At 44.5% G+C, this 11,901-nt stretch overlaps 1 protein-coding gene across 1 annotated transcript in view; it reads left to right on the top strand.

The window, feature by feature from the left end:
• Positions 1 to 1,230: 1,230 nt before the first annotated feature.
• The window catches only part of LOC121607629 (sodium channel protein type 4 subunit alpha B-like), a 29,074-nt gene continuing 18,403 nt past the window's right edge, over positions 1,231 to 11,901 (top strand). Inside the window, exons 1-11 of the mRNA XM_041938540.1 lie at positions 1,231 to 1,427; positions 5,405 to 5,582; positions 5,848 to 5,985; positions 6,207 to 6,325; positions 6,548 to 6,637; positions 8,421 to 8,549; positions 8,954 to 9,039; positions 9,192 to 9,434; positions 10,480 to 10,543; positions 10,618 to 10,759; positions 11,173 to 11,376. Coding sequence (XP_041794474.1) covers positions 1,324 to 1,427; positions 5,405 to 5,582; positions 5,848 to 5,985; positions 6,207 to 6,325; positions 6,548 to 6,637; positions 8,421 to 8,549; positions 8,954 to 9,039; positions 9,192 to 9,434; positions 10,480 to 10,543; positions 10,618 to 10,759; positions 11,173 to 11,376 — 1,497 coding nt within the window. The 5' untranslated portion in view covers positions 1,231 to 1,323. The remainder of the gene's footprint in view (positions 1,428 to 5,404; positions 5,583 to 5,847; positions 5,986 to 6,206; positions 6,326 to 6,547; positions 6,638 to 8,420; positions 8,550 to 8,953; positions 9,040 to 9,191; positions 9,435 to 10,479; positions 10,544 to 10,617; positions 10,760 to 11,172; positions 11,377 to 11,901) is intronic.

Here is an 11,901-nt window from a genome sequence, read left to right as displayed (position 1 = left end):
AACATCCTCGAGGACCCAAATGCTTCATATCTTTTCTTGGTCTTTTCTAGAGTGGACAATACTTTCAAATGTCGTTTGTATTACATATTACTAGTTACTGTCTTTTCAAAGTATTGAGAGTATTAAGAGTATTTTAGTAGGGATGACACTACTTTTGAGTTACTTTCACCTAAATATCAGAAGTACAAGTGTGTGTGTGTGTGTGTATCACACCTGTGTGTGTGTGTGTATATATATATATATATACACACACACAGCTGCAGAGGAAAGTTTGTCAGCAATATTCCTGTTATATATATATTATACACACGGTTATGCTATGGTATATAATAATAACGGCATCTACTATAATCCTGGTCTCTATGGCAACGTTAGTTTACCTTATGGCTGCTTTTAACAGGAATATTGCTGACAAACTTTCCTCTGCAGCTGTGTGCAGCTGATCTTGCAGCCTTTACCTCGGCTGCGTCTCACAGGCACAACCGTGACCTGAAGTGTTTGTTTACACACAATATGCCCACAAACGCTACTTTTATGCGAAATAAAAAAATGTATCCACGAACAAAACATTTTGTCCACATTTCGTCCACATGTTGTAAACATTTAGTTCACATTTAGGCCGCATGTTCTCCACATTTAGTTCACATTGAGCCTCACATGTTGTCCACAGTTAGACAACATTCAACCCACATATTTTATCTACATTTAACCAACATGCACTTCAGTTTTATGTTCACATTTAGTGTGTTACTATGTATTTGTGTGTGTGTGTGTGTGTGTGACTGTTGGCAGTGAAATAAAGTTTTTCTTCATTCAGGCTGAACAGAAAACAAACCCAAGAGCTCATTAACAAACAATTTGATTCTTTGTTTCTTTTCTTCTCGCTTTGTGTGTGTGTGTGTGTGTTTCCCGGAACAGATTATAATGTTCTGGTGAAGATATGTGCACAACAGGAAATGATACTGGCAGATGTACAATAAAGTCTGAAGATGGAGAGCATCAGGTCAGACTGAGGGGGAGGCAGAGACACATAGAGCTGCAGTTACAACAACGTCACGGACGTAAGATTCCTCACCGTTTCCATAGTGACAACTCCAGAGCAGCAGGGCCAACATGTCTGACGCTGAAGACTGAAATGACCCAACCCTGCAGATGTATGACTCTGGTTCGTTCCTCTGAAGATAAAAGCAGTGAAGTAAGACAAGAAGTGGCAGACGACAGACGACTCATCAAGACAGACAGACAGACAGACAGAGAGAGACACAGGTAGTGAGGACAGGTGAGGCAAGTGGCCAAAGGTGGATGCAGAGGACAGTTTGAGCCATGACGAGCAGAAAAATGTCATTTTTTGAGTTTTGGAGGAGCAGAAAGGAGAGAGGGGCCCTTCTGGAAGCAGCCAATCAGCTGAGACTTCATCCTTCACAGTTGTAAGTGTGATTTTAAATTCATAAACACGCCGTCCAGCATTGAAACTGCTGAAACTGCTCAATGTGTGCTGCTGGGTGGGGTTATCTCCACCATCGGTTTTTGCCCAACCAACAGTCGACAAAACTTAGACTCTTTAGTTATTGCCATTAATGACAAAGAAAAGCAGAAAATCCCGACGTTTAAGGAGCTGAAACCAGCCATCGTTTGACATTTGTGCTTGGAAAATGACCGAGACGATTAATCGATTATTAAAATAGGTGAAGCACAGTTGTCAGATTTCACCCAAACGAAGCTCAGATTTTAACTGAATTTCCAGAAACTGCTCCAGCAAAAAAGTGAATTACTGTGTTTCCACCCACTGCTGTTGAGTGAATATTTAGATGTGCACATCCAGCCCCTGCTGGCTTCAGGTGCAGGACTAAAACCAGCAACGAAGGGACATGAGACGCTGTCCACACCCTGAAGTCTGCAACATCCCGACTTTTTATTGTTCAGCACTTTAACCTACGAGGTTCATCAGACAAACATCCATGTGACCAAAACAGGCTGAATATACACAGACAGAAACATGACAGCGCCACCTACAGCTAGATATCGATACAAACACACTGCAGTAAATATGCTGAACTGAGTGGACATTCACTGGCGGGGGGGGGGGGGGGGGGGGGTGAAAATATGTCATCTGAATAGTGACTAAAACAAAAAAGTACAATATATGCAACAATAAGTTGCATAAAATGGGAATATTCAAGTGAAGGACATGCATGTCGAATTTGTGCTTGATTAACCCCTTATCGCGAAGTCGCATCACACCGCTTTAATCCACGTTGCAGCCGAATTGCACATGCATTCCTCTAATGCCGGTTTGTGCATATTCAACACACACCTAGGAACCTTTTGCAAGCACTGGTTCCTCGTCGGACCGGTCAAAGTGAAAGAACCCCTGTTCTAATTGTTGTTACAATGTCATGGTTGTAAGCCAATTTTGTGGCTGTTTTAATGAAGTCAATGAATTTTGAATACACAAAAAAGATGTTTTTACTGCATTTAAGCATTGAAAAAAGTGGACATATACTGTTTGTTTGAACCCTGTTCTAGTTGGTGAACCTACCTAAATTTATATCTATTGTATGTGTTACAGAAAAATAAACTCCTCTTAATTTAAAGATCAATTTGAAAGCAAAAACACAAAGAATTAATTTTCTAACATAATTCTAAATAAATTCAGGCGTCAAGGGCTTAAATTACTTGAGCAAATGTACTTAGTTACATTCCTGTATATGCAAACAGGTGACAAATGAGAGGAAAAGCCAACATAAAGTGTCTCAGTGAGTCGTTGTTCCATCATGTGCTGCCAGAACAGCTTCAGTGTACCTTGATTCTACAAGTGTGTGGAACTGATGGAGGTGGTGGAGAACGCTGTCGAAAACATCGGTCCGAAAACATGTGCATCCTGTCTGAGACCGCTCCCATCAGGACAGAAATGCTTCAGCACCGGATAAAGAGACAGAACAACTCTGTATTCGTTTGCATGGACCCTTCCCCTCTAAGGGGGCCCGCCCACAGCAGAACAGAGCCACCGGATCCCCTCACTGCAGGGGTCAAGCCTTCAGGCGTGGACCGTTCTCTTGGTGTATGCCACGCATACACTCGCCCACCCGTCCAGAATATGGTGAAGGATGACTCATACAACCAGATCTCTGTAGACCAGTGCTGATGGTTTTCACACCACTGAGCTCTCAGATGTGCATTCAGCATTGTAATGAGGGCTTTATGCACCGCTGCCCCGCTATAATACCCCTCTGTTTGAAAGTGCTCACTGTTACTGTTCTCAGTGAGCCAAGAAGAGTCGATCTTCTGTCTTTCCTCCCAGATCGCACCAATGCACGAGCTTCATGGTCATCAAATATGAGCTGTCGACCACAGTTTCCAACCATTCGCTGATGTCTTTCAAACAGATCTAATGCAGGCGTCACTGGAGCCACACATCTATTGAAAAACACTAACCAGCTGAGCTGCCATCTGTGCCCCAACAATCAACCCTCTTTCAAAGTCGTTGCATGTTTTCTTCTTGCCATCTCGAGACAGATTCAATATGAACTGACCCTGCTCATCATTTGGATGCATCCATCCACTCATCTGTCTCCTGTCTGTATGTACATGCTGCAGGGTATGCATGGAGAAAAACAAACAAAAAAAGAAAATCTGCATTTTTCTAGGTCTCAGCACCAGGGGGAGACATTATTAGATAATCAAAGAGGAAATAAGGGACATTTTGCAATGATTGAACATTTTGGATGACTTACACATTAAACACTATGTCGTCTGTGTGGTTTCAATGAGGACTTTCACCCAAACCCTTTTTCTTAAAGCAGAAAACACAAACTGTGCTGATATGTCTCCCCCTGGTGCCACGGGGGAGACATAGCATCAAATCTCAAAGCTCTGAAGACAGACAGACAGACAGACACAGATGTGTATAACATGGCCTTTATGTGCCACTCTGTTCAGCACATTGATGGGAGTGTTTTTGTGTGACGTGATCTGACTGCTGGTGGCGCTGTCATGTTTCCGTCTGTATATACTCAGCCTGTTTTTGGTCACATGGATGTTTGTCAGATGCAGACCTCACAGGCCGAAATGTTGCACTTGTGAAAGCTTCTCCTGTTCCCTCCAGTCTGAGTCGACTGGTTGGTGCAGACAGACAGGGTCAGCAGTGGGCAGAAACCAGGGGCCTGTTTTTTCAGCACTGTTTATTGGGGGGCCAACATTGATTAGCAGGAGCAGTGCAACCAGCCTGTACGCTTTCATGTTTTTTTTGTGTTTGATGTATGTGAGGTTGCAGTTATTGGGATTAACATGAGCCTTGTATTTACTGTACATTATGACCTGCAGTAAAAGTTTTTCATGCAAACTATAAAAGTCAGAACTTTGGATTTCATCAGGGGGCCACATGTTTTTGTTGGAGTACCGCCACTGCTGAAGATGTTTGGCCTCTAATCCATCCCGGACACAGGTGTGATCAATAGCAATGAATGAATGCAGTCACAGGAGTGATCAATGACCTGAGTGAATGTTTCCCTGAGCGTATCCAAGTTCAGCCATTATTCGTGCTCTTGTTGTGGAGAGAAATGGCAAGGTGCAGCCGAGGCAGCCAGAGTTGAGCCAGCACAGATGTTCAACAGCAAAGTCCTGTCCCGTCTTCTCTGTATTTGTTTACATGCTTTTGCAGACATGCATACACCCACACCGACACCCACGCATCAGCCAGGGACATTTCATCATTCTGCAACCAAGATGATATGCCAACATTACGGCTCACCATGACCTAAGCATTCCTATGTTTATCCATGACCTGAACACTCAAAGGACACCCTGTTATTGCCACAACAGGATACTTACTGTCTCAGCACTTCAACGAATTAGCAGCACATAGTGCATAAACAAATTAAGATAAGATAAGATAAGATAAGATAAGATAAGATATACTTTTATTGTCCCCGTGGGGAAATTTTTCCTGGACTTCATCCAGCTGCAGTTTACAGGTGTAAACAGAAAAGAGAGAACCAAACAAGAAAGTGCAGCAGTGGCATACTTCACAGAAGTAAATATGTATATATGTATATAAAAAAGTATATTAAAAATATATATAAATACACACACACATATACAGTATGTACATATATACACACATATGTATATACATACATACATATACACACCTAATTCTACCACACTCTTCATTAATCAGAGTGAGAATGATTACATGGAACACAGGAATTTGATTTGGTGACACAACACAGTGAGTTAAAAGCTGCAGCAGCTGAAAAACAAGAATTATATACATATAATAATGATAATAATAAAATATGCTACATTAACAAAGATTTTTTTTAAGTCAAAAGCCAACATGTTTAGTTGTTGTTAGAGTCAATCCACCAATCCTGTGCTGGTATCGTCCCCCCCCTCTCCTCAGGAGACGGTTGCTCGAGGACAGTGGAGTTCGGGCAGCGCTACAGAACACCAGGATGGCGTCTCTGCTGCCCCCTGTTGGTACTGAAGTCTTCAGGCGCTTCATGCCAGCCTCACTGGGGGAGATCCAACAAAGACATGAGGCAGAGGAGGAGCGAGAGAACAGGAAGAAGAACAAAGAGGTACAAAACATAATAATCACTTTTCAGCTGTCAATAACAAGGAATCGATACACTGAGGAGAACGATGAAGACTCGTGCTGCATTACAGGAACCTCAGGAATTACAAAAACTTGTGATTATGAATACATTTCTGTTCCCATTGGGCCAAAATCTTGACCTGTTGTTAACCAAAACAAAAATTTTATCATATGAAAGAATTCATCAACATTATTATGAAAAACAACCCCCCCCCCCCCCTCTGATTGGCCAGCTCTGTGGTTCACAGGTATCAAAGAAAGATGGGCCCAAACCAGCCAGTGAGCTGGAGGCTGGGAAGCCCCTCCCGTTCTTCTATGGAGATCCACCGTCTAAGCTTCTCAACACCCCATTGGAGGAGCTGGATCCCTACTACCAGTCACAGAAGGTCTCTCTCTCTACGACTTAAGTCGACTTCTAAAACATGTCATCTGTTTAAGATGAGAAGCTGGTGAAGATGTTCAGTGTGTTTTTAGAGCTGTTAAAGAGGACGGGGGTCTTCACAGACACAAACGCGACATCAGGGTTCAGGAAAAGCACTGCCGCCTCACAGCTAGTCAATGAAAACAAGCCTGACCTCTGACCTTCTGACCCGTGTCTCACCTGTAGACGTTCATCACGCTCAGTAGAGGAAACATCATCCAGAGGTTTAATGCCGAGCCGGCCTGTTGCCTGCTGAGTCCATTCAGCCCGCTGAGGAACCTCGCCATCAACATCCTCAATCACTCATATCCTTCTTGATGTCACACTGTACTCCTTCCTGATTGGTCAATGAATCCGGCTGTAGTTGTGTCACGTCTCTTTGTGGTTTGCCTCCCTTTTGTTTGACTGTATTGCAGTTTTGTCAGTGTGAACGGCCTACAGACTGTAAATGAGAGTGAGCGTGTAGTTTGGATTTGAGACTCAGTATTTGTTTGGCACGTTAATGAGTTTTTCCTTAAAACCAAAACTTTATTCAGTTTGTTCATCACGGTGACGATCCTGATCAACTGTGTGTTCATGACGATGAGTGATCCTCCAGCATGGAGCCGGGCTGTGGAGTGAGTGAAAACACACACACACACACACACACACACACACACACACACACACACACACACACACACCCACATCCACACACCCACATGTGCACACACACACATGCACCCACACCCACACGCACACACACATGTGCACCCACACCCACACGCACGCACATCCACACACACACATGCACCCGCACACACACACTCACACACGTGCACCCACACCCACACACACCTACATGCACGCACCCACACACACATGTACACATACTCACACATGCACACACACACACACACATCCACACACACACGTGCACCCACACCCACACACACCTATATGTGCACATACACACATGCACGCACCCACACACCCACACATACACCCACACACCCACACACCCACACACATGCGCACACACATACACCCACACACGCACAAACACACACACACATGCACCCACACACACACACACACGTACACACACGCACACGTGCACACACATCCACACACACACACGTGCACCCACACACACACACGTGCACACACATAAATACATGCACACTCACATGCACGCACCCACACACATAAACACTTACCCACACGCACACACATACACCCACACACACACACACACAGAGCATTGATGTGAGTTCACTGCAGAAAAACAGGAGGAAGAAAGAAGCTGCTCTCGTCTGGAAATGACAGAAGAAGAGTGACGGCATAAAACTGTATTTTAAAGTATTTTAAAGTTGAGGGGTCAGAAACAAAGAGCCAGTCTGTCCTCAGTGCCAGACATTCATCGTCCACAAAGCTGTCTTCTCAGGCCAGATAAAAAGTCACTCAAATTCAAGCACTTTGATCTCTGACCTCTGTCTCGCTCTGACTTGAATCTCTGTCCACAGGACATGAAACAGTGTTTTTGTCTTTGAGTCAGTCGCCGTTAGTGCCCCCTAGAGGCTGAGCGTTCATTTCAGTATTCACAGTATGAGCAATCTGTTCATGGTCTGACCAGCATGGAGATAAACATGTAAAGCTTGTCCCAGGAGAAAAGTTCATGGTGTCACACACACGTTGATCCTCCAAGGAGGAGCAGAAAGGAGATCAGGATGTCTCAGCTCCATCTGCTGAGGAAGCTCATGAGATGTGGTCGAGCGCTTCACAAACAGGTTTCTCCGTCCTCATATATTTTTAGCTCCACTATTGGTCCAGTTTCAAGAGTCACTAAATCCTCCCTGCTTCATCTGACACTGCTGATAATAATATTTTAAGCATCTTGTTATTGGCATTGATGATTGTGCTTCCGATGGATTTGATGGTTTTAAATTGAGTCTGCAGATGGTTGATAACGGTGCCCCACAAGGATCAATACTAGGCCCCCTGATTACGCTGTACAGACATCACAGTTCTAGTTAATTGAACTGAACTCAACTGAATTGTGAGTTACATGAAACAATGAGAGGTCATTACTGGCAAACCCGTGTTTCCACTGATAAGAATATTATTTCAGTAACTCATATTTAACCTATTAAGTGAAGACGTGAGCTTGAAAAGCTCCTCACACCATCTGGTGTGGACCTGCAGTCCAACACCCGAAGAGATTTAGTTAACTGTGGCATAAAACGGAGAAAAGGATCAAATATTCACATTTTTTTTGCATTTTTGCTTAAAAATTGACTAAAACAATGAATCGATTCTCAAAACATTTGCGGAATTTTCCATTGATCGACTAATTGATTAATTGATAAATGTTGCACTTAAATACTTGAGTGTTCTTGGTGTTTTTCTGTCTTTAAATAGATACGTGTTCACCGCCATCTACACGTTTGAAACCGTCATAAAGGTTGTGTGCAGAGGCCTCTGCGTCGGAAACTTCACCTTCCTCAGAGACCCTTGGAACTGGCTGGACATCATCGTCATCAGCACGGCGTAATAATCAATAATATGTCTTATATACACGCATTTATCATAGCCTTCATGCTCAGAGGGATTTCAAGATTTCTTGGCAAATGAGGCAGAAAACAAACAAGACAGAGGAGAAAGGAGGTTGAAAACATCTACAGATAATCAGAAAATGAGACTGATGGCTTCTAAATCTTGACCTGATGAGATAATTCTACCAACCACCTTCACAAAGTCAATAATAGTTTCTTTGTAGTCATTTTATGTCTCTTTGTAGATGTTTTACATCTGTTTGTCGATGTTTTGCATTTCTTTGTATCTCCTTCTCGTCTCTTTGTGGTCGTCTTCCTACAAGAAACGTTCACTTCAAAGTGAGGATGATGATGATGGTTTGACGATGAAGATGCTGATGGTGTGTCTCTGCGTTTCAGATATCTGGCAGAGTTTGTAGATTTTGGGAAATGTTCTGTGCTGATTACAGTTCCTCGAGTACTGAAGCTCATCACCGTCATCCCAGGTCAATGAGTGTGTGTGTGTGTGTGTGTGTGTGTGTAAGATTTATACATGAAGGGTTATGAAGCTGCTGGAAGTCTGTGTTGATGTCACTGACTGCACAATTTGAATTCTGATGCATTTGGTCAGTTTTTAAACTCCGCCCCTCTCTCTCAGGTCTGAGGATGACTGTTGGAGCTCTCGTCCAATCAGCGAAGAGGCTTGCTGGTATCATCGTCCTGATGGTGTTCTGTCTCAGCGTCTTTGCTCTTATTAGTTTGCAGCTCTTCATGGGAAGTCTGAGGCAGAAATGCATCATAATGCCCCCATGGATGGGCAACCTGTCCTCCAACCTTGATTACTATGACTACGAAAATGGACATGCTGCCTTTGATTTCGATGAGTACAAAAACAGCTCAGGTATGTTGACGGTAATGATATTTAGTGTCCGACAGATTTTTTGTTATTTGTATTATACAGCATCAAAACTCAACATTACTGTAAATATGGCAGTCTCCTTCACACACTGCGGGTGTAGCAACCTGTAGCTGAAGGTGCTGCAGCATCTCTCCTTCACACACCGTGGTTGAAGCAGCCTGTCGTTGAAGGAGCTGCAGAATCTCTCCTTCACACACCGTGGGAGTAGCAGCCTGTAGCTGAAGGTGCTGCAGCATCTCTCCTTCACACACCGTGGGTGTAGCAGCCTGTAGCTGAAGGTGCTGCAGTATCTCTCCTTCACACACCGCTGGTGTAGCAGCCTGTAGCTGAAGGAACTTCCCAGTGCTACTAGAGTGTCCTGCATGGGGTTGGACATGTTCTCCATCAGGGAGCCATCATCCTCCGTTCTCCCACCACCTCAACTGGGTGGAGGGGGTGGCCCAGGACAGAGCTGGCCTTCTCAACAAGTCTGTTAGGTCTCTTCCTGTCAGCAGTCAAGATGCCCCAGAAGTCCTCCACCAGCTCTTTTGTTTCCTCTGCGCCGATCTGTAGGCGGTTCCGCTGGCACAATCCACAAATCCCTGGGTCAGTTCTCTGGACTCCCTGTCGCCCCCCATCTGTGATGAGGCCGACGGGTCTTCAGAGAACTTTTGCAGGTGGCAGGTATTTGAGGTCTGCAGTGCTGAATCTTGAATCAGAGGGTGAAGAGGAAGAGAGCCAGGACCGGTCCCTGCAGGACTGCAGAAAAACACGGATTCACAGTCCTGTATCCTCACATACTGTGGTCGGTTGTCCTGTCTCTCTTTCACCTGTCTCTCTCTCCTGTCTGTCTGTCTCCATCACATCATGTAGCTCATCACAGCCTTGCATCTACCTGTTTCCTGTTATTCTACCTGTGTTTGAAACACACAGAGCTGCAGGTGACACTTTGGTCAAAAAGAAGACGAGACGAGGAGAGCGTCCAACACAGACTTCATTCAGCTCTAACGTCTGTCTGTCTGTCTGCCTGTCTCTCTCTCTCTGGTAGTAAACCAATACTTCCTACCTGGTCAACTTGATGCTCTGCTGTGTGGAAACAGTTCTAATGCTGGGTACGTTCACAAGACTGTCTAATAATCATCATCATCATCATCATCATCATCATAACCTCTGATGATGTGTTCAGGTCCTGTCCGGAGGGCTACGTCTGTATGAAAGGGGGAGCAAACCCCAACTACGGCTTCACCAACTACGACTCGTTTGGTTGGACTCTGCTGTCTCTGTTTAGACTGATGACTCAGGACTTCTGGGAAAACTTGGTGATGTTGGTCAGTAACTGGTCCTAACTGGTTTAACTGGTTTAACTTTATTCTCCAATGCCACATAAATGCTTTGAATAACTATCTGATCAGCAGTTAGATTAGTCAGGAGAAAGATGCTGTCCATCTCTCACCTGTCCGTCTCCACCTGCCTCCCTCCACCTGTCTTTCATTCTCTCACCTGTCTGTCCATCTCTCACCTGTCTGTCTCCATCTATTTCTCTCTCACCTCTCCCTCTCACTCTCCCCCCCCCCCCCCCCCCCCCCTCTCCCTCCCTCTCTCCCTGTCTCCCTCTCTCTCTCACCTCTCCCTCTCACTCTCTCTTTCTCTCTTGCCTTTCTGTCTCTTGCTCACCTGTCTGTCTCTTACCTACCTGTCTCTCTCTCCCTCACCTGTCTGTCTCTTGCTCACCTGTCTGCAGACGTTACGAGCAAACGGTACAAACTACCTGATCTTCTTCATGCTCGTCGTCTTCCCCGGCTGTTTCTGCATCCTCAGCCTTTTTCTGGCAGTGGTTGCCATGGCGTCCAGTGAGTGGGAGGAGGCCAGCATCGCCGAGGCCAAACAGAAAGAAGGAGAGTTCAGACAGATCCTGCAGGTGCTGAAGACAAGAGAGGAAGAAGAGGTGAGATCATTTCATCAGCTTCATCTCAATGAGTGTCATAAACAGACAAACCATCTTGATATTACTTCTAATACTCATTTTACATTCAATTTCTTTTAAGTTATACAGTATAGAATTAACTGGATAGATCAACCTATTTTCTATTTTCTATCCCCACCCAGCCAAATAATCACCAGGTAAATATTCAGAATCAATAAACTGATCCAGTATCAGTCCCTGAGCAGGATATAACTGCAGATGAGTGATTCAGATATTTGGCAGCCCTGCGCACAAACTGACTGCTACAGAATGTTTTGATTGGCAGGTTTACCAAAGAAAAGAGCAGCAAGTGAAATGTTTCATCTCAGGTGTAATGATAGGTGTGTGTGTGTGTGTGTGTGTGTGTGTGTGTGTGTGTGTGTGTGTGTGTTGTGGTGGAAATTCTCTGTTGCTGCTTCTGCTGGTGAAGAACGAAATCGAGACTTCTGCTGGCCGACAAGTTTTTATTTTCTTTGCAAAGAAAAGGTCAATCAACGTGTGAGCGGC

This window comes from Chelmon rostratus, chromosome 6 (genome assembly GCF_017976325.1).
Source record: "Chelmon rostratus isolate fCheRos1 chromosome 6, fCheRos1.pri, whole genome shotgun sequence".
Lineage (NCBI taxonomy): Eukaryota > Metazoa > Chordata > Actinopteri > Chaetodontiformes > Chaetodontidae > Chelmon > Chelmon rostratus.
The sequence above is the reverse complement of the archived record's forward strand: the minus strand, read 5'-3'. Positions and strand labels throughout refer to the sequence as shown.